Genomic DNA, 26,164 nt, shown 5'->3' with positions numbered 1-26,164 from the left:
ATTAATATCTTCCTTTTACAGGTTTGTAAACCGAGGCCTAGAGCAATTTGCTGAGATCAAATTTAAGACTGTCTTAAGATCAAACAGCTAGGAAGAGGCAATTTGGGTCCAGATCTAGTTCTGAACACTACCACTTTGTTATGAAATAGGAAGTGGTAACAGGATTCAATGTTTAGTATTTTCCCTTAGAGCCTTCTGACTATACACAATTTAACATGTTTTCCAAGCTCAAGAAGCTCACTAAACATTGCCTCCTGACCCTCATGGCACAATTATTTGGAACTTAATTCAGACTCCCTTATGGGAGGAACACTAATTATTGTGAAAACAGGAGTACAAAATAATCATCTAAGCTCAATGCTTCAGAACCAAAGAAGCAGCCTTTATCTGGCTCAGGGCAGAGCAGCCTTCCAGCCATCCAGAATCGGGTGATGTGTTCACTTTGTTGCTCCTAGGTGGCCTAATGGCAGGCGCTTTTGTGCTTTGTGTCACCTTGGCACACTGTAAACGTAAGTGTGTGGTACAGGCCACTACTTATTTCACTAATGCCCCGATTTGCTACAGTCAATCTGTGGGTTTAGGAACCAGTTAAGTAAACTTGCTAGAATTATATAATACAAGTTAACATGTAATTCAAGAAGTGAGTAAAGCACATCCCTACCATAAAAAACAGGAGCATAGACATCAGGAGAAGGAGGAAAGTACAGTCTGGCGGGGATCTCAGTTTGGGGTAATAGAGAAAAGGGCGTTAGACGTTCAGGTAGAAGATTTCGGGCTTATACGTCTGGGGTCACCTAAGACTAGGGTGGGGCCCACGAGCACCGGAAGCCAGAATGCCTGCCGAGGACGCCGCGCTGTATATCCCGCTACCCACCCTCGTACGTAGAGGCTGCTTACTGGCTGCGCCGCGCTGCTTCCGGCACCGCCTAGGGTTCTGCGCCTGCGCACTGTCGCTCGCCCCGCGGCGCCCAGTCCAGGCCCGGGACATGGTGCTGTCTGAGTTGGCTGTTCGTCTCAACTGCGCGGAGTACAAGAACTGGGTGAAGGCGGGCCACTGCCTGCTGCTGCTGCGCGGCTGCCTGCAGGGCTTCGTCGGCCGGGAGGTGCTGGCCTTCCACCGCGGCCTGCTCGCCTCGGTCCCCGGCCTGGGCCCCCGCGCCACCTGCCGCAGCGGCTGGCGGTGCAACCCGCACGCCCGCCAGGTGAGCACCTGGCCCGGGGCCTTGACCACCGCCTACCAGCCCCATCCCGGTCCCCGATCCCGTCTCCGTCCCCAGTCCCGTCTCCATCTCCAGCGCATTGTCCGGTGCCTTCTCTGGTGTGAGGCCGACCGCAATGCCTGGGGCTCAGATGCCCAAGTATCCCCCCAGCTCCTCTCACCGCCGCCTCTTGTAGTTTCAGCCTCAGTGTCAGGTGTGCGCAGAGTGGAAACGCGAGATTTTGAAACATCACACCAACAGAAATGGAGACGTCCACTGGGGAAACTGCCGGCCGGGCCGCTGGCCCGTGGACGCTTGGGAAGTTGCCAAGGTAAGCACCTGCAGTCTATAGAGTTGAACACACCAGGTAGGAGTCCCTGGAGCCTGGGACCTCATAAACAGATCCCGAGAAATTGGGTGTTTAATCTAAGGTCTGGTGTCTAGGTAGTTCAGGGTTGTTGTATTGGACCCAACCCAGCTTAGTGGAGTAGAAGCTTCTGTCTGCTTCCTGAAGGCATCCGAGTTTGCTAGCCCTGCTTGCAAAGCTGTAGGAAGGATTTCTTTCTTTTTTCAAGATTTTATGTTTATTCATTTTAGAGAGGAGAGAGAGAGAGAAAGAGAAAAAGAAAGAAAGAAAAGGGGGAAGAGCAGAAAGCATCAACTCCCATATGTGCCTTGACCCGGCAAGCCCGAGATTTTGAACCCGGGACTTCAGTGTGCCAGGTGGACGTTTTATGGACTGTGCCACCACAGGTCAGGCCTTTCTTTTTTTTTTTTTTTTAAGATTTTATGTTTATTCATTTTAGAGAGGGGGCAGAGAGAGAGAGAAGGATTTCAACAAGAGATGCTGGGGCAAGTTACAGAGTGAGCATCATGAGCCCAGGCACAGAGGAAGAAACATGAAATGCGTTTTTGAAGTAAGATCCCACAGAAGCTCATTTTGGTTCTAGGGTACCTGGAGGGTGGCAGAGTAAGCTAAAGGAAGAAAAGGCTAACATATGAAGGACTTTAAGTGCCCGTCTAAGGTATAAAACTTAAGAGATGGGGTAGGTAGCCAAATGGAAGGGTGCTAATAGGCCTGTTTTTAGATTTTGGCAATGTGATTTAGTAGCTGCGCCAATTGGGGATTTATTTTCTTTTTTGTCTTTTTTCATTGTTGATATTTGCCAGAAACAAGGCAGGGGGTGGGAAGGGTCAAAGTGGTCTCCTAACACAAAGTAACTTGGAGTCAGCCTTCATGCCAGTTAGCAGCAGGCACAGGCTTGGTGCTGGGAAGCAGAAATCAGAGCCCCAGCTCAGCTGCTGTGGTGTGATACTGGGCCAGCCTCTGTTCCGTAACCTCAAACATGAAGTTGGACCGTACGAGCAGCCCCAGACTTTCGGCTGTCATGGACCAGTAGACCCACCACACCTGCACCCTCTTCCCCGTTTTATTTTAAGCTGCTATAGAATTGCCAGTTTCTCCTTTTACCTAGAAAACAAAATTAAACTCTAGTTTTTACTGTGACTTGCTCACCAGTTTGGTCTCTGTTGCTGCTTTCATACCCTCGGAATCCTCTTGAAGCACAAGCCACCTGTTTGTGCCACTTTTTGTTGCTGTCACCTATAGTCTAACCCTATGTTCATATTGTTTTCCAGTCCCATTCTCCTTTTTTCTCCTTTTTTCTCCTTTTTTCGAACTCACCTGGCCCAACTACAGCCCTAATGATGCCATCATCTGCTTCTGCTCCAGGGGAAGAATTTCCCTATTTTTTTCTTTAATGAGCAACACGTTTATTTATTTATTTCCCCTACCCCCACCCCTTTGGCAACCATCAGCTTGTTCTGTATATCCATGGGTCTGTTTCTGTTTTGTTTTGTTTTGTTTATTTGTTTTTCTAGATTCCACAATAAGTGAACTCATACAATATTTGTCTCTCTGTCTGACTTACTTCACTTAGCATAATACCCTCTAGACCCATCCATGTTGTTGCAAATAGTAAGAAGAGAACCGAAACACTAATTCAAAAAGATATACGCATTCCTGTGTTCATTCTAGCATTACTAGTAATAGCCAAGATCTAGAAGCAGCCTAGGTGTCCATCAGTATATGAATGGATAAAGAAGTTGTGTGTGTAGATATATGCACAATGGAATATTATTCAACAATTAAAAAAAAGTGAAATCTTGTCACTTTCAGTTTGGGCTCAGGAGCCCCAGCAGTCTGACCATGTCTCTCTCTAGGCTCCTGTGAGAGAACTTGCTGCCTTTTCCTTGCCAAGCTCCCACTCGTGTTCCTCCACCCTCAATCCCAGCTGCTTACCTTGTTCACTCTTCCTGGAGTTGATGAATGTCCCCAGATGCATGCTTCCTCATCCTGAGCAGACCGCAACCCACCTCCGTGTGCACCGTCTTCCTTCCGCTTCAAAGGAAGAAGGGTGTCTCCTCTCGTCGCCCCGCCCCTCCCCTTGTGCGTGGGACTTCCCCTCCCATCTGCCTAAGGACTTTGAGTCTTCGTTTGTCCAGCCTTCCTCCCAGCTTATTCCCGTTACTGGACAAATAACTTTAATCGTGCTTTGGTTTATTTATTTTTTAAAAAAAAGAAAAGATTAAACATAGAGTTACCATAAGACCCAACAATTCCACTCCTAGCTATATACAGTGTGTCCGTAAAGTATGGTGCGCTTTTGACCTGTCACAGGAAAGCAACAAAAGACGATAGAAATGTGAAATCTGCACCAAATAAAAGGAAAACCCTCCCAGTTTCATACCTATTCAGTGCAGTTCGATGTGGGCTCACGCACAGATTTTTTAGGGCTCCTTAGGTAGCTATCCCGTATAGCCTCTACAGACTCGTCACTGACTGCTGGCCTACCAGAACGGGGTTTCTCCACCAAACTGCCGGTTTCCTTCAACTACTTATCCCACCAAGTAATTTTATTCCTATGTGGTGGCGCTTGGTTATAAACGTGCAGATATTCACGTTGCACTTTGGTCATGGATTCGAATTTAGAGAGCCACAGAACACACTGAACTTTCCTCTGTACCGTCCACATTTCAACTGGCATGGCTGTGGGCTGCTCCGCTGTATACATGGTGTTACATCATCATCTGCACGTGCGCACATGCTGCCACATCATCCTACAGAAACTGGGAGGGTTTTCCTTTTATTTGGTGCAGATTTCACACTTCTATCATCTTTTGTTGCTTTCCTGTGTGCCGGGGTCCAGCCCTGGGGGGAATCTAGGGGTCCCACAGGAAGAGACGGCGTCGGCACGAATCAAGTGAGAGAGCTGAATTCTTTTCTTTCTCTTTATTCTCTGGTTAGCATTTACTGCCAGGCATCTCCGCCAATGGCTGGTCTAACTTTACTTTTTATGCACACACACTAAGTTACAATCACATGGTATTTTGAATACATCATTGTTTTAGTTTCACTATGGTTACATATTTCCAGATAACAGTTAATTCATATCTATAAGCTACAAATCAGGTGGTAAGTCATTCAAAGTACAGTTATACAATAACTTGAATAGTAATAACAATATCGGTACAAACTTCTAAAAGATTAGTACTAATTAATAACTCTATTTTACTGTTGTTGTGAGTCAAGGGCGCAGAAAGAGATAGCAGACAAAATCATCAAGGACTAGCAAAGGACCACCGCTTGCTCAGGCAAATAGCCTTGAGTTCATGTAGTGTCCTAATTCTTTTTTCACAAGACTACAAAAGTCTTGCTATTTAAGAAACTGACACAGCATTAAGAGTAACTTTTACTTAAAGATACATAGAGTGCACCTGCAAGATAGCTAGTAGCAACATAATATCAGAAGGCATTAATTGCTATTGCTGCTATGAATCCTACCACATTCCTCTCCTTATTCTTGGAAAATACAAAAATCTCATGAGAATGTTTTACTGAGAAAAACCCAGCAACTGCCTTCAGTGACAAAACAAGTCTTTTAACAAAACATTCTTTACTTGCCAGCTGAGCTCCTATCCAAGGCCACGCAACAGGCCACTCCACTACACTTTACCTAAGATTCTAATGTCTAGTTAAACTTTATTTATTAACTATATTTATACACTAGTTAAGTTCTAACTTTATTCTTTCTAACATGATTAATAAGAAGAAATTCTCCTACAAACTTAACCCTTTATGAGGGATATCATGGCCAGCCTCTTATGTTTATGAGCCCAGTTCAAGGGGCTTACAGGCTTTTCTGTGGAACTTACACCTTCTGTCTCATTTCCAAAGAAATTACTACGAATCTACAGGGAAAGCACGGTACTATTATCCCTGTGCCATAAATAATAGCACACACCCAGAAAAGGGGGAATATAAGGCCAGATTAATTCAAAAGATCAAAGGGGGAAGTATCGTTGTGCTTTTCCTATGGGGTGACTTTGTCAACCCGCAGTCCACTGCGGTGACTCTATCAACCAGTAGCCATCGATCTTCTTTTGCTGTGACTTTGTCAATCAGCAGTTGTGGATCTTCTCCTGCTGTGACCTAGTTAGCCAGCATTAGTGGATCGGCTCCCGACACCTGTGGCCGGTCAAAAGCACCATGACTTTACGGACACACTGTATATACCCAATGAAATGAAACCATACATCCATACAAAAACCTGTGTATAAGTATTCATAGCAGCATTATTCATAATAGCCAAAAGGTAGAAACAACACAAATGTCCATCAACTGATAAATGGATAAGCAAAATGTGGTTTATCCAAACAATGGAAATATTTAGCCATAAAAGAGTGAAATATGATACATGCCGCAACTTTGGAAGAACCTTGCAAACATTATGGTAAGTGAAAGAAGCTAGGCACAGCCTGACCAGGCAGTGGTGTAGGGAATAGAGCATCAGCCTGGGATGCTGAGGACCCAGGTTCGAAACCCCAAGGTCTCCAGTTTGAGTGCAGGCTCATCCAGCTTGTGCACGGGCTCACCAGCTTGAGTGCAGGTTCACTGGCTTGAGCGTGGGACCATAGACATGATACCATGGTCACTGGCTAAGCCTAAAGGTCACTGGCTTGAGCCCAAGGCCGCTGGCTTGAGCAAGGGGTCACTGACTGGGCTGGAGCCCCCCCACCCCGGGGTCAAGACACATATGAGAAAGCAGTCAATGAACAACTAAGGTGCTGCAACAAAGAATTGATGCTTCTCATCTGTCTCCTTTCCGGTCTGTCTGTACTTCCCTGTCCTCTTTCTTGATAAAAAAAAAAAAGCAGCAGCAGCAGCTTGGTATATATTGTATAATTCCATTTCTGTGCAATGCCCAGAATAGGCAAATCCGTGGAGACAGTAAGTGGATTAGTAATTGCTAGGGCCTGGGCAGAGAGGGAGGTGATAGGCAATAGACAGAGGGTTTCTTTTGGGGGTGATGGTTGCACAATTCTGAATATACCCAAAACCTCTGGACTGTATACTTCAAAATTTTTATTGAGGTATAATTGGCATATATTAGTTTTTGGTGTACAATGTAATGATTCAGTATTTGTATATACTGCAAAATGATCACTACCCTAAGTCTAATTAACATCTGTCACCATACACTGTTACATTTTTTCTTGTGATGAGAACTTACTCTCTTAGCAACTTTCAAGGATACAATGCAGTATTGTTAACTGTAGTTGCCATGCTGTACATTACATCCCTGAGACTTAGTTATTCTATAAAGGGAAGTCTGTACCTTTTGACTCCTTTCACCCATTCCTCCCACCCCTGCCGCTGGCAGCCACCAATCTGTTCTCTGTACCGTGAGCTTGGTGGTTTGTTTGGTTTCTTAGATTCCACAAAAAAGTGAGATCATACAGGGTCTGTCTCACTCTCTCTGACTTGTTTCATTAGCACTTGCCCTCAGGATCTATCCATGTGTGGCAAAGAACTGTACATTTTAGATGGGTGAATTGTATGGTATGTTAATTAATTTCAATAAAGCTGTTTTTTTTTAAAAAAAATACACACTGGAATGAATACTTGAAAAATAAAATTTTAAAAGAAAGAAAAACTTCCGTTGATCTATTCTTTTAAGCTATCTCTGTCTTTCTGCCTCCCACACGCACACTCAGTAGAACTTCTCAGAAAAGAGGGGTTTCTGCCTGTTTTCCCTTTTCCTTGCTCCCGTGACTCTTCAACCCACTCCACGCTGGTTTCCACGCTTGCCACTCCACTGCAGCTGTCTTGTCAGGGTCACCTGTGACTTTCAGTTCTCCACCCTCGTTTTTCTTGCCTCTCAGGCGTTCTACACTGCTGGCCCCTGTTCTGGAGACACTCCGGCTTTGTGACACTCTCTCCTGGATTCCCCCCACCTCCCTGGCTCCCCTGCTGCCTCTTCTGAGTGTTGGCCTTTCTCAGACCTCGTGAGACTGCCCAGGTCTATGGAGTTAAATATTTATACTACCTTTAGGAGAAGCAATCATTGAACGACTAAAGTGCTGCAACTATGAGTTGATTCTTCTCATCTCTCTCCCTTCCTGTCTGTCTGTCTGTCTCTTTCTTGCATGCACGCACGCAAATAAATACGTACATACTACCTTTATGTTGATGGCTCCCAGATACGTGCCTAGAGCCCTGCCCTCTCCTGAGCTCCAGATGCCCGTCTGCCACTGCTCACTTGAGCCCTCCCCTTCATTACCTCCTAGGCACTTCGCATTGACTTCTCAAGCGGTACTCTTCATCCTGCCCTCCGAACCTGCGCCCATGCCCGCGCCCAGCCACCGACTAGCTACAATCATTCTTGCTTCATTTCTTTCCCAACTCGACCTTTTTTTCTCCCAGATCCTCTTTCTTTCTTTCTTTCTTTTTTTTTTTTTTTAGAAAATCAAATTTAACAGGGTGACATTGATCAATAAGAGTACATAGGTTTCAGGTAAATGTTTCTATAGCATTTGAACTATACACGCATCGCCCAAAGTCAAATCATTTTCCATCACCATGTATTTGTCCCTCTGCTCTCTTCCCCCGTATGCACCTCCCCCAGGTAACCACTTCACTTTTCTCTATGTCCATAGATCTCAGTTTTATATCCCACCTGTGTGAAATCATATAGTCCTTAGCTTTTCCTGATTTACTTATTTCACTCAGTATAATGTTCTCAAGGTCCATCCATGCTGTCATAAATGGCAGTATGTCATCATTTCTTATGGCTGGGTAGTATTCCATTGCATAGATGTACCACATCTTCTCTATCCAGTCCTCTATTGAAGCACACTCTGGTTGTTTCCATGTCTTGGTCACTACCTTCTTTGTACCTGCAGAATAGTTACAGAATCCTCCTTCTCTTTATTTCTGCACCACAACTCTCTCTCCTTCCTGGCCTCTGGTTGCAGCCTCCCACCTAGCCACCTCTGCTGCGTGCTCGCCTCTGGTCTATTCTCCACACAACAGGACGTGTGGTTTTCCAGTGGGGATTACATCCTTTTAGTCCCTTACCCAAAACCCTTGGATGGCTTCCTGATGTCCCTAGAATAAATTCCAACGCCTTTCCAGAGCCAGGAAGGCCCAGAGTGGTCTCCCCCGTCGATTTCTCCCACCTCACCTCCTCCTACTCAGCACAGAGACAGTAGACGGTAGCGAGAGGCAATAGGTGTGTCTGACAGAACTGCGTTAACACGTGGAACACGGTGGAACGTGGCATGATGTTAAGAAACAGCTTTCAGAGGGTAAGCAAGTAGCAGAGCCTCCCTGCCAGCTTCTATTTCTAAAGAAAGGGAAGAATTACTAAAATAAAACTTTAGACAGGTTTATATTGGTGAGAAAATGCCAGACAGAACAGAACATACCTTGTAACAGAAAAGAAAAACAATGAAAAAAAACTGCCTGAGTTTGAGGCAACTAATGCCGCTTTAACTTTGTATTTTCCTCCCAGCAGTTAGAGTAAGCAGTTTCTTCTTTTCTTCCTTTCATGAATTAGTTTGCCTGTGATACATTAGCTCACTTCTTTGTTAGCATTTGTAGCATCCATAATAGGCTTCTTTCAGAGGGCTGGCAGGTGGGTGGCTGTTAAAACATAGAAAGACAGTGATGGTACTGGCTACCGTACCTGTTGATAGGGATCGTAGGGTATACAAGACTTGTCTTCATTACATGAGGCTCAGATGTAGGGTTTCACCACCGTCAAGATGGCCCGGACTCTCCCTGGGGTGTCAGCACTCCCCACCAGCCTTTTCTGGAATGCCATTCCGAGCAGCACTGGGAAAGCATTGTGGTCACTTGCCTACTGAAATGGGTTTATTTTCAAGGAAATTCTTTATTTAGAGTTCTCATTGCACGTGATTTTTCATCTGATCTTTTCTAGTCCCTTGGCAGGAATGTACTCTTGAGTTTCTTAGCTTAGTAAAAAGTTGTTGCCTTCCGATATAAATTTGGAAATAATTCAGGAAAGAAATATGCCTAAGCCTTGCTATAACACTGTTTTGGGGGTTTGTTCCAGAAAATACTATGAAAGGCAAGATCATGCTAGAACAAGGCCTTGTGATATTATCTAGTGCCTCAGACCCTGGGACTCCATCTGTAACTGCAATGGAGGCCCTACTCACCCTGGGCCGTCAGCATAATCCAACGCTTATGGCGTGTTTATTAGCATGTGCCAGGCACCAAACAAGTGCTTTACATGCATTGCCTTATTTAATTTTTTTGTGTGTGTGTGACACAGACAGAGAGAAGGACAGATAGGGACAGACAGACAGGAAGGGAGAGATGAGAAGCATCAACTCTTTGTTGCGGCATCTTAGTTGTTTGTTGATTGCTTTCTCATAAGTGCCTTGAGCAGGGGGCTCCAGCCAAGCCAGTGATCCCTTGCTCAAGCCAGTGACCTTGGGCTCAAGCCAGCGACCCTGGGCTTCAAGCCAGCGACCTTTGGGCTCAAACCAGTGACCATGGTGTCATGTCTATAATCCCATGCTCAAGCCAACAACCCCGCGCTCAAGCTGGCGACCTCAGGGTTTCAAACCTGGGTCCTCTGTGTCCCAGTCCTGTGGTCTATCCACTGCGCCAACGCCTGGTCAGGCAACTTACTTAATTCTTGCAGCATACTTCCAGGTAGATGAAAACAGCTACTGCCATTTACTGATGAGGGATCTAAGGATAGTAACTAACCCAAGGTCACACAGCTGGCAAGTGGCAGAGCTGGGGTTTGAAAGCAGCCCTGTTGCACATACTCCAAAGCCCAGATTCTTAACTGTGTTCAGTACTAACCACCTGAACTTTCTCAGGTCATTTTAGTGTCTGCTTTGGAGTATATATTATTTTGAAATTTTAAACCTTCTTTAACAACTCAGCCACTGGCACATCAGTAAGCAAAAGAAATAAGGTGCTTTCTATCCATGCTTCTGCTTCTATGCCATTAAGTGAGGGCAGAACACCAGGTATGTCAAAGTGTGCGTGTCTCCAAAAGCAGAAGGGTGGATAGAGCAACCCCATTGCCCTTGACCGTGGCTTAGCTGTCACCTGTCTCCTGACTTGGGTTTTGAGCTCACAAAGCTCTAACTTGAAACTTCAGTAAGAGAATTTTAGTCAACTCTTGTGAACAGACAAGTGACACTGGCCCCAGTAGCTCACAGGGTTGGAGGAGACTGCAGGTGCCCCTGTGCCTCCCTTCCCACAGGCCTTCATGCCCCGAGGACTGGCAGACAAAACAGGACCTGAGGAATGTGATGCAGTTGCTCTTTTAAGCCTCATCAACTCCTGTGATCACTTCGTGGTTGATCGAAAGAAAGTCACAGAGGTAAGAGTTGTGGATTTCACACCATACGACGGAAGTCGGTCGTGTAGGTACTGTGAAGAGCAGCTGAGACACCCCCTGGGATGCTAAAGCAGAGTGCCGACAGAGCATACTGTCTCTTCCCAACACTGTGTGCAGAGAAACTCAGACTTTGCCTCAAAGTGGGCATCACTCAGCAGGCTAGTGGGGCTCACGTCCCATGCACCTTCTGTGATGTCCAGGAACCGCTGTGCAAATGCAGTCAGGAGACGGACTCTTCAGTTCTCCCTAATGAAAGCTTCCTGACAACTTGCTGTTCTACCTTTTGCCACTAAATTTGGTGAACCTCAAATTTCTCTTATCTGTTCTGCCATAAACAGAAGCGAAGTTATTTTCAGTGTTAAAAATATACATATACAGAGCAATGATGCATCATTCTGTTCACTGTGTGCCAGCATTTGAGTCCTGCCCTTCTAAATTTCATTGGCTAGACCACTGCAAGACCAAGCTCCATAGAACTGGAGGAAATAGAAACAGTACTGAATAAACAAGGTGAGAAGAGATCGCTTGTCAGATTTTCTCTCAGAGATGCAGACTTCTCTGTTTCACTAGAGAACGGCTCTGGCACATTTACTACCCTGAGGGTCATTGAAGAGAGTATATTTGAATGGATTATTTATAATATGTAGAAAGCCCTGGCCGGTTGGCTCAGGTAAAACATTGGCCTGGTGTGTAGAAGTCCTGGGATTGATTCCCAGTCAGAGAACACACAGGAGAAGCAACTATCTGCTTATCCACCCTTCTCCCTTCTCTCTCATTCTCCCTCTTCCCTTCCTACAGCCATGGCTTGAATGGTTCGAGCAAGTTGGCCTTGGGTGCTGAGGATGGCTCCATGGCCTCGTCTCTGGTGCTGAAATAGCTCGGTTGTTGAGCAACGGAGCAGTGGCCCCAGATGGGCAGAGCATTGCCCAGTAGGGAGCTTGCTGGGTGGATCCCAATTCGGGGCACATGAGGGAATCTGTCTGCCTCCCTGCCTCTCACTTAATAATAAAATATATATGGAGAGAGAGAGAGAAATATGCATGTAGAGAAAATGCATGTGTATTTTGCTAGGTTTCCAGCTACTGAAAGAACTGAGAATCCTCTATGACATCAGCAGAGACAAAAACTCACAAGACAAAGTTGACCCCTTTGATATCTCTTAACAAGAATGTGGAAGACTACATGCCCTAAGTACTGTATGATTAGACAGCACCATCTGTCTTAAAATACAGGCAAAAGTTGGTCTTTTCATCATGGTTTCTGCAACAGAAAACTCTCTTGGGCCAGCATCGTCTGCTTTAGCCTTTGTGTGTACGTAGAGCCGGTAGCCAATGCTCTTGCTCTTTGGCTGGCTGTTTTCAGTTAAGGGATATGGGGGATTGTAAGAGATATCCAGCTAGTCACTAGATTTCAAGGGCTACAGGTAGTCAGTCCTAAGCTTTTTTATATTTTTTACCCCGGTGAACATATATAAGGTGTACCGGAAAGGTCTGTCCATTTCTATCACAACAAGTTTCGACACGTAAGCACATGTTTATTTGGCGCATGTGTGCCTCTCTATTTTTATCACTTAATGTATACATACTGACGTAGCAAATTAACTAAAACAAAGTTGATTCACGTTAGTCTTATGTGTGAAGCGATAGTGTACCCATGGCTACTGATAAAGTTCATTTACGCCACTGTAATTTTTTTTTTTTTTAATTTTCAACTACATTTTACATTCAACATTTTTTTTTAAGATTTTATTTATTCATTTTAGAGAAGGGAGGAGAGAGAGGAGGGGGAGGAGCAGGAAGCATCAACTCCCATATGTGCCTTGACCAGGCAAGCCCAGGGTTTTGAACCGGCAGCCTCAGCATTTCCAGGTTGACGCTTTATCCACTGCGCCACCACAGGTCAGGCTCCACTGTAATTTTTACAAATTTCAACAAAGAAGAAATGCTACAGAAGCATGTCTGTCGCATCCACCATATTCCCCGGACTTAGCACCCTCCGACTATCACTTGTTTTTGTCCTTACAAAATTTTTTGAAGGGCAAAAAATTCAAAAATGAAGAAGATATCAAACAAGCACTGGTTCAATTTTTCGCATCAAAAGATAAAACATTTTTCAAAAATGGGATATACAAATTGCCCTCACGCTGGCAAGAAATCATTAATAATAATGGCAATTATATTTAATAAAGTTTATTGACGGTAAGAAAAATTTGTATTTTGTTTTATTCCAAAAACGGACAGAACTTTCCGGTAGACCTTATATATTATTCAAGCAACAGGGAGCAGGGGCATTTTTATAACTAACAAAAAGCCTTTCTGCAACTTTTCTTTGGACCTACAAAGAAAAGTTTACCCCACTGTGTGACTTTGAAACCTTTTATCTATTTATTTTTTTTGTCTCTCTCTAGGTGATTAGGTGTCGTAATGAGATCATGCACTCTTCAGAGATGAAGGTATCTTCTACATGGCTTCGAGATTTCCAGATGAAGATCCAAAGTTTTCTGAATGAATTCCAAAATATCCCAGAGATTGTGGCAGTGTACTCCAGAATAGAACAGGTAAAAATGAGATAAAACAGTTCTGGCGTCAAGAACTAGGGAGAAAAAAGCAACCATAGTTACTCAGAATTTGAAGTTTATTAGGTTTAAATGAAATTTTAGCACGTAAATGGAAAAGCACGTTGATGTGAAATGTAGAATTGTGCTGGGCCGCCTGACCTGTGGTGGCGCAGTGGATAGAGCATCAGCCAGCAGTGCTGAGGTTGCCGGTTCGAAAACCCAGGCTTGCCCAGTCAGTGCACATATGAGAAGCAATCAGTGAACAACTAAAGTAAAGCAACTTGAAGTTGATGCTTCTCTCTCTCTCTCTCTCTCCTCTTTCTCTAAAAATCAATAAAAAAAATCTTTAGAATTGTGTTGGGCTGAGAAGCTTTTCTATGGTCACAGGATGTTATTAAAATGGATCCAGTCAGTGGATTTTTTTTTTGGTGTATTTTTCTGAAGCTGGAAACGGGGAGAGACAGTCAGACAGACTCCAGCATGCGCCCGACCGGGATCCACCCGGCACGCCCACCAGGGGCGACGCTCTGCCCACCAGGGGGCGATGCTCTGCCCCTCTGGGGCGTCGCTCTGCCACGACCAGAGCCACTCTAGCGCCTGGGTCAGAGGCCAAGGAGCCATCCCCAGCGCCCCGGCCATCTTTGCTCCAATGGAGCCTTGGCTGCGGGAGGGGAAGAGAGAGACAGAGAGGAAGGAGGGGGGGGTGGAGAAGCAAATGGGCGCTTCTCCTATGTGCCCTGGCCGGGAATCGAACCCAGGTCCCCCGCACGCCAGGCCGATGCTCTACTGCTGAGCCAACCAGCCAGGGCTAAAATGGATCCAGTCAGTGGATTTAATTATAAATTCTTTGAGTAATCCAATGGAATAGCTTTTCCATTCAATCAGTTCCTATATTTGTTTGGTAATCCACAGCTGTTGTCATCTGACTGGGCCGTTCATATCCCCGAGGAAGATTATCCAGATGGATGTGAATGTGAAACAGGCATTTACCTGAGTGAGAGCCAAGTAAATGAAATAGAAATGGAATTACTAAAGGAAAAACTTCAAGAGACATATCTTCAAGCAAAAGAACAAGAAGTGTTACCAGAAGAGGTAAAAAGTGGGGGGAGGGGGGGATATCCTCTGTGTGAGTCAGCGGTACAAAGAAAGACCAGGGCGGAGGAGTGGGCCATGTTACCATACTGCCAGTTATGTTTCTGATTTATACATAAGACAAATAACTTCCAGAACTGAATATTCTTTTGGCACAGGTTAATATTACCTTTATTTATTTTTTATTTTTTTAAATTTTTTTTCTTTTTTCTGAAGCTGGAAACGGGGAGAGACAGTCAGACAGACTCCCGCATGCGCCCGACCGGGATCCACCCGGCATGCCCACCAGGGGGCGACGCTCTGCCCCTCCGGGGCCTGGGGCACAGGCCAAGGAGCCATCCCCAGCGCCCGGGCCATCTTTGCTCCAATGGAGCCTTGGCTGTGGGAGGGGAAGAGAGAGACAGAGAGGAAGGAGAGGGGGAGGGGTGGAGAAGCAGATGGGCGCTTCTCCTGTGTGCCCTGGCCGGGAATCGAACCTGGGACTTCTGCACGCCAGGCCGACGCTCTACCACTGAGCCAACCGGCCAGGGCCAATATTACCTTTAAACAGTTATTTCCACTTCATCAGCAAACATGTGAGCACCTACTGTGCACCACCCAGTGGGACAGCACAGTAAGGGCGACCACAGAGTTCTGAACAAAGTTCCTGGAGTTTCTCTGCAGGTTGGGGAGGGGGTTGGTTGCAGAAAGGCTTTGCTGGGAAGGTACTGTTGAGCTGGGACTGACAGAATCAAATCAGAGTTTGGCAAATTGGCAAGAGAAGAAGAGCGTTCTTCACAGAAGGAACAGCAGCTGCCAGGCTTTGAGAGAATAGCTGGGCCTGCGCACTGACGGGCGAGCATAGGGGGTGTGGTCAGGCGCGAGGTGGTCGGGCAGGTTGAAGCCAGATTTTGAAAAGTTTTCTGTGCTGCACCAAGGGGTTTGGACCTTATTCCCGGAAAGGGGCAGGGAGCCAACAGATGTTTTTGTAAGCAAGAAAGAGTAAGTAGAACAGAAAAGGCTTTTAGAAAGTTAACTCTCGCAGCAGTTGGAGTTGGAGACTAGCCCGTAGGCTCTTGCAGTCCTGGGAGGATTTGAGAAAGAGGGCAGAAGCTAGAGGTGTGGGGGAGGAGCAGGAGATTTACTTGGGCAGAGCTGATGGCTCTGAGTGGCTGGTTAGATTACTTGGAGCATGGCATGGGACTGGGAGGAGCTGGAGAAGGAGGCACTTAAAGGGTCAACAAGGTTTCTAGCTTAGGACGCTGCAAGCCCAATGATGGTTTACTTCCTAAGAGGTAGTACAGGAGAAATGAATCCCCTTTGTTACATGTAAGGTATAAATTTTTTAAAAAAATGAACAACAGGCCTGACCTGTGGTGGCGCAGTGGGTAAAATCGTCGACCTGGAACGCTGAGGTCACCGGTTCAAAACCCCAGGCTTGCCTGGTCAAGGCACATATGGGAGTTGATGCTTCCTGCTCCTTCCTCTGTTCTATCTCTTTCCTCTCTCTGTCTCTTTCTCTCTCTGTGTCTCCTTCCTCTCTCTAGAAAAAAGAAAAAAAATGAACAACATAATTGTCTAATAGGAAGGGTCTGAAATATTCTAGCATTTGCTGGATTAGGGTTCTAGATCACCAAGAGATCTCAGACAAATCATTTTACCCCTGGATTCCACCTTGTCCGAGGAAAGTAGTTCTGCTGATTACCTCATTAAACATAGAGAGGTGTTTACGGACCACAAAGCGTGGATTTCATTCCCTGAGCTGTGCTCCTCACTGGTGCCTAGGCCGAGGCGGCCTGCTCTGACCTCGACCCGCATGCTGCATTCCGTTGGGTGAGCCCCTTCAGCACCTGGGCTGGGCACTGTGGGGTTTTTGGCCGCGCCCTCCCTGGCACACCATAGGTATTTAAAATGAGGAATAAGACTTCTGTTTCCTACTTCTTTCTTTCTTTTTTTCTTGTGACAGAGGTAGAGAGAGGGACAGATAGACAGGAAGGGAGAGGGAGGAGAAGCAGCAATTCTTCATTGCAGCACCTTAGTTGTTCATTGATTGCTTTCTCATATGTGCCTTGATGTGGGGGGGGGGGGCTACAGCAGAGCGAGTGACCCCTTGCTTGAGCCAGCGACTTTGGGCTCCAGCTGGTGAGCTTTGCTCAAACCAGATGAGCCTGCACTCAAGCCGGTGACCTCCAGATTTCGAACCTGTGTCCTCTGTGTCCCAATCCGATGCGCTATTCACTGTGCCACCACCTGGTCAGGCAAGACTTCTGTTTTCTAAATCCTGTTATGTCTTGCTTTATTTTAAAATGCCCTTAGCGGCAGCCCCGATTCTCTTTCCGCTGCTGCTCTCAGAAGCAGAGTCGAACAGAGAAGGCAACCAGGGGATTGGGCTCATGGCCCCGAGTCGTCCATACTTCCCTCTTCTCTCTTGAGGGAGCTGCAGTTCTTTCCTATTTGTGTAACAAAGAGCAAAACACATCAGCCGCCGCACACCCGAGCCAGGAGTCTATGTGATTGCGAGCCGGAAGGGAACCTGGCAATCATCTTGTCACAGCCCCTGCGGTACACGTGAGGCCGCAACCCCAAGGAGCAGGCGCTGTCAGACGGAAGGCCACCGGCCGGCTCTGACGGCGGGCTCTGAAGGCGGGCTGTGGCTCTCGCTCTGGGCCTGCGCCTTCCTGCTCACTGCATCTGCTATCACCGGTGGGCTAGCGACTGGAAATCTCCACCCCTCGCCGTCTCTGTTTTGCAACGAGGAAGCTGGGGTTAATTGGCCCGTCCCTCTGGATCCCCAAGTCTCTAGATAGAGTTGATAAGTTCTCACTTTGCATACTTTTGTTCACTGGACCGTGGCATTTCTCTTGATTTCTCTGTTGATCAAAATGTAAATTCAGATTGATTGCATGTTATCTCTATGAAGTTGAAGGTTGCCTTTCCATGATGTGTGGAACTCGACCTTGTTTGGAAGTTCAGTACCAGGTATGGTTATCCATGTTCTCTAGGGTTAGTCTCCAAAGCCAGATGATTCGATAAACCAAATTTCTGTGACTCTAAAGTGCCATCGATTGTAAGACACACCATTAATTCCGTTACTTCCAAGAAAGAAAAGAAATGCTGCCAACTTATTGTAAGACTCTGTCAGTGGTGAGATGGTAAAATATGAAAAAATATGCATCTAGGAATTCAGAGATACCGTGATTATATTATGACCAGAGCACTATGTTTGTGAATGTTTAACAAGACCTGTTTCTGGCACTCGTTAAAGCAGTAGGAGTGGCGTTAAAGAGCCAAGTTGAGAAAAAGTGGTTAATGGTGGTAATTAGTGTGACGGTTTCCAAAACTGCATCATGGAGCATGAGCGCGAGTGTCGAGGAGCGCGGAGCAAGAGAGCTCATCATCCCCATTCTTTCCTGTTCGCTCGACGAGCCTTAATGCTCTATGACGTTATAGAAGGGCTCCCATGAAAATACACCGTGCAGGTGTAACTGTGATTGTAGAGTGCGTTCCACTTCAGAGCCACATGGGAGCAGCATCTGGTCGGGTCCCTTGGGACATGTGTGGAGGGTTTCCACCAAGGGCCCAGCTGCAGCAGAATTCAGCTGCCAGCCAAGAGCCCTCCACACAGCCTGCCGGCTCGCCATGCTCTGTTCAGACCTGGGAGTTGAAAAATTCAGCTAAAGAACACTGACTGCAGTAAGTGGCAAAACAAGCAAACAAACAAAAAACCATGTAAAGAACTTGCACATTCTTGAAAATCAGTACTGATTTCGTAAACTCTGGTGAGGGAACCACCTTCTCAGAGACCCATGAGGAAGCTTGGGGAGAAGGGGCAGAGACGGAACGTACTCGAGGCAGTCGGGAAAAGGACCAAAATGACACTTGATTTTTTATATTCCAGAAGTATTTACTGAGCAGGCACCCACTATGTTGCAGGCACGATTCTAGAAATGTGGTGTGTGCATCAATGAACAAAACAAAGATCCCGAGCGGCTAGAGTCCAATATTTGAATCTCTTATGCAAATGAAGAATGTGACTATTCTTCATTATGGTACAATTCCACCTATCGCGTGTGAAAACCGCAGTAAAAATAAACCCAGATGCTAAATCATTCCTACAGAGGTTTGGCTGAAACTGGCAGAAGTTGTACCCTCTTTGTGTGTTAAGCAGCATCCAGTTTTGATTCTTATTGCAATGTTTTACCAAGTGGTGCAGGAAACTTGGTGTTAATGTCTTTGTTTCATTTTAATCTTAGATTGAGAATATTTTTATTTTCTGAAGGAAGAGCCATCTACTGTATAATGGCACCAAAGTATAAATGAAAAATGAAAGGAAGGTTTTCTTAAGTAGTGTAATACTGCAGCCATGTAGATAAAAATCATAGATATATAATTCATTAGGTTGAATAAAATGTGAAAAAATGCTTTTTGTTAGCAGAATGCTAAGCTACATAATAAAATTCTTTTACCAAAAAAAAAAACACAAAAAAACCCCACAAAAACCGAAAAACAAAGATCCCTGTAGGGGGAGACAGACGGTAAACAGTCAGTACAGTAAGGAACTAGGGCCTTCGGAGAAGCACTGTGTTGAGCAGAGAACGGGGGATCAGGAACAGCTGGGCTGAGTGGGGACGAGTGTCAGGTTACAACAGGGTGGTCAGTGTGGCCTTCTGGAGAAGGAGAGACAGCAACACCTTGGAGGAGGTGAGGACTAGCCATGTGTGTATTAGGAGCAGGAGCGTTCAGGCAGAGGCAACAGCAAAAAGCTGAGCCAGGCGGCGGAGCAGGGTGAGGGAGAGAAGGGTGGGCGAAGGGCTGAGAGAGTGGAGATGGAGGGGGCAGGTCACAGTGGGCCTTGTGAGCCATCGAGACGGACCTAGGCTCTTCCTCCTGAGATGGGAGCTGCGGGTGAGGTCCCAGCAGCAGGACGACAAAAGGAGCACACTGGCCACTATGTTGAGGATGGGGGGCGGGGCACAGAGACATGGTAGAAGGCTGCTGCAGTTACCAGGTCGGAGAGATGGTGGCCAGGCCAGGGTGGAAGTAGGGGGGCGGGGCACGGAGACATGGTAGAAGGCTGCCGCAGTTACCAGGTCAGAGAGATGGTGGCCAGGCCAGGGTGGAAGTAGGGGGGCGGGGCACGGAGACACGGTAGAAGGCTGCCGCAGTTACCAGGTCAGAGAGATGGTGGCCAGGCCAGGGTGGAAGTAGGGGGGCGGGGCACGGAGACAGGGTAGAAGGCTGCCGCAGTTACCAGGTCAGAGAGATGGTGGCCAGGCCAGGGTGGAAGTAGGGGGGCGGAGCACAGAGACACAGTGGAAGGCTGCTGCAGTTACCAGGTCGGAGAGATGGTGGCAAGGCCAGGGTGGAAGTAGAGAGGTGAGGAGGTGGACAGAGGTGGCATGTGAGAAAGAGGGGTCTGCCCTGGCCGGATAACTTACTCAGAGCATCATCCTGATACGCAAAACTTGCTGGTTCGGTCCCTAGTCAGGGCGCATACAGAAACATTGATTTTTCTGTTTCTCTCTCTTCCTTCCTCTCTCTCTAAAAATCAGTAAAGACAGTTTTTTTAAAAAAGAAAAAGGCATCAAAGACAAGCCCCAGAGTTCTGGCCTAAGGGACCAGAAGAACGAGGTGCTAAGCATCTTCTGTCTATAATCGTCCCTGGCGCCTGGTAGACTGATCCTGACTAGACACTTGTTAATGACTGTAGGAAGAAAGGAAGTGCAGATACAGGGCTAAGTACTTTAGTAGCTTATTTCTAATCCTCGCAGGAATCCTAGGTGGGGTGGATATCACCCTTTATTTTCATACATGGAAGTAAGCTTAGAGAGGCCAATCGAGTGCCTTGCCCAAAGTCACACAGCTTTAATATCCAAGTCTGACTATGTTCCCTAATTTTTCTAGTATGTACTTCAGATTTCCCATCTCTACTTTCTGTTCCCCTTTTACATATAATTAATTTTTTTAAAAAAAACTCCTTTTAACTTTTTCTCCCTTCTCCCCACCTAACCAAGCTAAAATAATTGCTGCTTAAGCACATTTCAAGGGCAGAGAGGATCAGGAGATGACAACACAAAGGATCACAGCTCCCAAGTCATCAAATGAGAAGGTCCCCAAATGGGACCCCCTCCAGCTTGGAGCACGTGTGTGTGGTGCACAGACCCAGCTGGCGCAGTCACGGCCACTATGGGAAGGACCCTGGGGGGCTTCTAGAGCACCTGGCCTAGGCAGTGAACACTAGCCGTGCAGTGCCCACGTGGTGCTGTGTATGCTGTGAATATTGTCATTGGTGTAATCTTCATTTTACATGTTTATGGTTTTCAGATTTATTATTTAAAGCCCAGGTGTCTTTCAGGAGCGGTATGCTTGTTTCCAGCCATGCAATAAACAGCTCCAGCCGAAGGGCACGCCCCCGTGTACTTACTAACCTATCCGAAGACCTCCTCCCTGGCCCTGCCCGCTCCCTGTTCATCCTGGTGACAAGCCGCAGCCAGTCTCCCCCTCCCTTCTGTCCCTAGCAGACATTGACCAGCATCTCCGGCTGTTTCATTCGCTGACGTCACAATCGCCTGGTTCTTCCTTAGTCTCCACCCTCACCCTACTGCATCAGAATCAGTCATGGACACTCTAAAGTTTAGAACCGCCTTTCTGCGAGGGGTAGGGTACTCCACCAGTTTTCTTCATTAGGTTTAGATCGCCTTGACTTAGCTTGGAGTTCGGGGTTCCCCATTAAAATTCGCACCCAAAACTATGAGTAACTTTCATCTTTGTAATAAGCACAGTGGCAGCGAGGGTGTCCTGGAATAAGCCCTTGCTATTCTTCCGTGGTCGTATCTGAGAGCACTTTTGTTAGTTTAAATAGCAGGAAATATGTTACTGGTGAGAGTCTAAATTGGTACAACCTCAGTAGACAAAAGTTTTGGCAAAATCTATTAATGAAACAAAACTTCATCAAGATTAAAACTGCATTTCAGTTCTAAAAACATCCTACAAATAGACTTGTCACTTATGCAAAATGACACATATACAGCATTATTGGTCTTAACAGAAGGTTTGAAATAATGTGTTTTGTTTTATTTTGTTTAAGTGAGAGGAGAGGAGGCAAAGAGACAGATTCCCAAATGTGCCCTGACCAGGATCCACCCGGAAAGCCCACTAGGGGGCGATGTTCTGCCCATCTGGGGTGTTGTTCCATTGCTCAGCAACCAAGCTCTTCTTAGAACCTGAAGGGGAGGCCACAGAACCATCCTCAGCACCCCAGGCCAACTCACTCCAATTGAGCCATGGCTGTAGGAGGTGGAGAAAAAGAGAGAGAGAGAAGCAAGAGGGGGAGTGATAGAGAAGCAGGCGGTCACCTCCTGTGTGCCCTGACCAGGAATCGAACCCAGGACATCCACATGCTGGGCCGACGCTGTACCGCTGAGCCAACCAGCCAGGGTGAAATAATATGTTAAAATGTAAAACATCCATAACTGAAACATTATTCAGCCATTAAAATTATAATGAGGCCACTCTTTACAATCTGATGTAGGAAAGATCAGTTGAAGAGCAATGTCTAGCATGCTGCCATTTGTATTTTTTAAAATGTGGATACAATATATACACCGCTCACATGGCAATGCATAGAATATCTCTGGAGAAACACAGGGAATTTCATTGTGGTCACCTCTGTGGGGAGGAGCTAAGTGATTGAGGACAGGGTTTGGGAAGAGGACCTATTATTTACCTTGTACCCTTCTGCTCGTCTTGAAGTTTTTACCTATATGTGTGTTACTTCTAAATATATACACACAGATACATATACATCCATATGGATAACCATACACACATATGTCTATATGTATGGGTGTGTGTGTGTGTGTATAAATATATATATAGTAATACATGTATGGGTATAAAATTCAAAGTGAAAGGGGCTTCATTTTAATTTTATATATATGTACATATGTATGTATATGTGTATGTATATATGTGTGTGTGTGTATAGATGGTCCCTAACTTACAATGGTTTTACTTAAGATTTTTCAACTTGATGATGGTACGACACAGCGCACTTCAGTAGAAACCGTACTTTGAACTTTGATCCTTTCCTGGCTAGTGTGCAGTATGATACCCTCTTATGGTGCTGGGAAGCAGCAGTGGGATGATTTTGCTCAGCTGTAGGCTAACGCAGGTGTTCTGAGCACGGTTAAGATAGGCGAGGTAGGCTAAGCCAGGCTTGGTGGATTAGATGTATTCAATGCATTTTTGACTGGTATTTTCAGCTTACAGAGGGCTTGTCAGGATATGACCCCATCGTAAGTTGAAGATCATCCTTGTGTGTCATGTGTATGGCCCTTTCATACAAATGCAGGGTGTTTTAAAAAATTTTGAGGAGGCAAGCAGACACCCCCTTGTGTGGCCCAGAACCAGCTAGCCTGGGTCTTCCTTTGAGTAGAGGATGCTTTGCTTTAAAGGGTTTGTTTGGTTTTGTGTTTCGAACCCTCACCTGTTTGTGAATAGGTCCCTGTAGCCAAGGTGTCTGTCTCTTGGTGGACTCGTGAGCAGAACCAGGCTGGGAGCTGGTACGTTTTCACCTGAAGGCTGCCATAGAATGCTCTGAGCTGTAAACGGTATGGTTTTTCCTTGCAGATCTTAAATCGACTGGAAGTGATAAAAGAATTTCTAAGAAACAATGAAGATCTCCGAAATGGTCTTACAGAAGATATGCAGAAGCTAGACAGCCTCCATCTACCCCATCAGAAACTGGAATCAAAGGAGCCCGGGGCCCAGACACCTGAAGGGGAAGCCTGAGGTGAGTGGAGGCATTTGATGTTAAATAAGGATAGAACAGCCTCATCTCTTTGATGGCTGTTCTCTTATGTGAGGTCAGGATGAACACACACTTAGTCTCCTCTGAAGTTTCCCTGCGTCCTTATTATTTGAGAGGGAGGACCCTGGGCTTTGTGCTCCTTTTAGTTGATGGCTGTCACATGTGAAGTAATTCAACATAAACTCCCTGCCAGCTCTTTTTAGCCAAATACACCTGAAGTCGTTGCTCGAGTCTTAAGTGAATCAACTTTATAATATAATCAAAAGGCATATCAGCCCAAAAGTGAAGCCTGGCTCTTAGCTGTACTTATTAATGGCAACTTGTCGATTTCCATGAAAAACTTGTTAAAATAAATAACTCTCTTCAGTATTTTACTTTTTTTCTCCCTCAAATAAAAGTAAATATTTTCTTTTATCTTAGGTTGTGCTTTGACAAAAATCGGACCTGTTCTGTGAGAGTCGCACTGCTTCCACCTCAGTCACCTTTTTCTGTGCACGAGTAAAAACTCTTCTGATGGCTCCACCCAATCACAAAGGAATTTTTGTTGTCTTTTTCTGGACTTTCCGTGACTCTTTGGGAGTATATTTTTATATATATATATATATATTCATGAGCTTGGTATTCTAAGATCTATACTGGCCAAAAAATATTAGATACTCTCTTACCAAAACTGTTATCCAGGGGTTTTTAATGTTTTTCTTTGGTTCGTTTTGTTTTGTTACGTTTTAAAAGGTGAGATCCTTTTCTGGTCCTAAACGCTAGCTGCTTAGCACAGGAAAGGCTGTTTGGCCGGGCCTGCAGAAGGGTCGTGCAGAGCTCTCTGTCTCCTGCCCCGCCCTGCCCCTCCCTCCTGAACGCCTCATTCAGGAGGACGCCCACGGGGCACGCTAGGATGGAAAAGTTGGGGCATAAATCCTTCCTTTTCGGAAGAAGGCAAGAAAAAATTGCCTGAAAGGCCATTTTCTAGCCATTTCCAATTCCAGAACTGTTACTACCATTTCTGGTAGCCTGAGGCAGTAGGATAAGGAGGTGGGCCCGGGCTGGTCGGTGGGGTGGGAGGCTGGAGAACACGCTGACTGGACTGACCCAAGCAGGCGGCGTGCGGAGGTGCAGGCCAGCCTCACACACGGGGAAGCCGGGGGAGCTCTGCGGAGGCTGGCTGGTTCGTGGCACTTAAGAAGAGGAAGCTCATTTGGCAGTCACAGCTCTTCCTGTTCAGTTAGATCCCAAGTGCTGAGCACAGGGACTGGCCCTCCTGTGCTCAGTGATCATTTGTTGACAGCAGAGTCAACTGATAGCTTAGGGGTATTCATATATACACGTGCATGTTAGTTATACTCTTATCTAAGCCTGGTCCTTGCTAGGCCATTTAAGAAGAAAGTTGTAACATTCTTAGGGAAATTCAAAGACATCATTTGCTTCCAACAGACTTGCAAATTCCTTCATACTTCCTCTATTCCTTTCACCCCAAAAGTCGCGCACTTCTGACTTTGTTCTGTTTGTTTCCTGAACTGTGAAACCACCGTACCATCGTATGCAGTGGCGCTTAACTGGGCCTGTTGCCCTGCACCTTCAGCAGCAGAAGGGCCACGTCCCCCCGCCTGCAGGAATAGCCCGAGTGCAGCGCAGCCCTGCCTTCCTCACTGCCCCTCACGGATGTGATCTGGAGAGAAGGAGCCAGGAGTGGAGGTATATTTGGTATATTTTTACATTAAAAGGCATTTAATGTAATTTTGTAAAACCTGGATGAATACAGATGTGCCTGTAACTTCCCGCTTTAATCTTTCCTGTGACTCTTCGGTCTTTCATCTTCCATTTCCTTTCTCGCTTTATCTCTGGGAGTTCTCTGAGATGACTTCAGTAGTAAAGTAAGAATTTTCATTCATCTTGCAACTCCCCCAAACTAAGAAACTTTGAATTATTTCCTAGCTTCTAGATATAAGATACAAAACTCGGCATCAAATTAAATCTTGGTTTAGTAACCAATTTAAGACCTCACTTCCTACTTTAGGAACTTGGGCTTACGAACACTTGGTTTTCATTCCTCATATCTGGTTAGCTTTCCCTTATCTATCCAACAAACGTTTAGCAAGTGTCAGCCACACGCCAGGCACTGACATAAATGCAAATGTAGGGATTTTAAAGGTATGGACGGCGGTCTGTGAGGTTTCATCTTATTGGACTTAATGTCTGCTCTGATAAATTAAACATATTATTCAGAAAACTGTACTGGCAGCATTTAATTACATTGAAATTGAAACAACGGAAGGAAGACATTCCCAGAGAGGGCTTAAAAGCAAATTTGGCGTGTACAGGACATCAACCTGTGGGCCTCTCTTCTATAGACCCGGGCATGTGGGCACAGAGAATGCACCAAAGGGTATTCACAGCGTGCTGGCAGCCAGCCAGCAGAGGAGGACGGGTCAAATAGATCACAGCACGGTCACACTAACAGAGTATTACGCAACTGGTAAAAAGAGTAAGGAAATGCTACAATGCAGTAATATGGAATGATCTCTAAGACATATCAAATACAAAAGCAGAAAGTGTAACTACATAGCATGCTGTAAAACTACTTATATTTTAAAATAACAGGTCTAGAAAGTTGTATGTTTTCCCTAAGCTTTTTTGCTGTTACCTCTGTGAAATGAATTTTGGTTAAGAAGAAAGTTTCAGTGAAATTTGGCTTTTTTGTTTTGTGTCCTACCCTGTACGATTTTTACAACAAACATGTACTTGTATATTCTTGAAATTTTATTTTAAATTTTGAAATAAAGAGACATGAACAATATAC

General features: G+C 45.7%; 1 protein-coding gene across 2 annotated transcripts; it reads left to right on the top strand.

The window, feature by feature from the left end:
• Positions 1–962: 962 nt before the first annotated feature.
• On the top strand, positions 963–26,161 carry CXHXorf38 (chromosome X CXorf38 homolog). 2 transcript variants are annotated; one of them, XM_066356866.1, is made up of 7 exons: positions 963–1,202; positions 1,396–1,530; positions 10,793–10,912; positions 13,338–13,487; positions 14,400–14,579; positions 23,190–23,352; positions 23,791–26,161. In XM_066356866.1, the coding sequence occupies exons 1-6, from the start codon at positions 987–989 to the stop codon at positions 23,349–23,351; spliced, it is 963 nt and encodes a 320-aa protein (XP_066212963.1). In that variant the 5' UTR covers positions 963–986; the 3' UTR covers position 23,352; positions 23,791–26,161. The 2 variants fall into 2 exon arrangements, with proteins under 2 accessions (XP_066212963.1, XP_066212964.1); XM_066356867.1 differs by lacking the exon at positions 14,400–14,579.
• Positions 26,162–26,164: the final 3 nt, after the last annotated feature.

The sequence above is a fragment of the Saccopteryx leptura genome, chromosome X (assembly GCF_036850995.1).
Source record: "Saccopteryx leptura isolate mSacLep1 chromosome X, mSacLep1_pri_phased_curated, whole genome shotgun sequence".
Classification (NCBI taxonomy): Eukaryota; Metazoa; Chordata; class Mammalia; order Chiroptera; family Emballonuridae; genus Saccopteryx; species Saccopteryx leptura.
The sequence above is the reverse complement of the archived record's forward strand: the minus strand, read 5'-3'. Positions and strand labels throughout refer to the sequence as shown.

Bases quoted from the DNA above. Each gene is read 5' to 3' on its own strand.
- CXHXorf38 (XM_066356866.1), top strand. From the start codon at position 987: ATGGTGCTGTCTGAGTTGGCTGTTCGTCTCAACTGCGCGGAGTACAAG. The intron at 1,203-1,395 runs GTGAGCACCTGG...CGCCTCTTGTAG, and splicing joins GCAACCCGCACGCCCGCCAG to TTTCAGCCTCAGTGTCAGGT. The intron at 10,913-13,337 runs GTAAGAGTTGTG...GTCTCTCTCTAG, and splicing joins ATCGAAAGAAAGTCACAGAG to GTGATTAGGTGTCGTAATGA.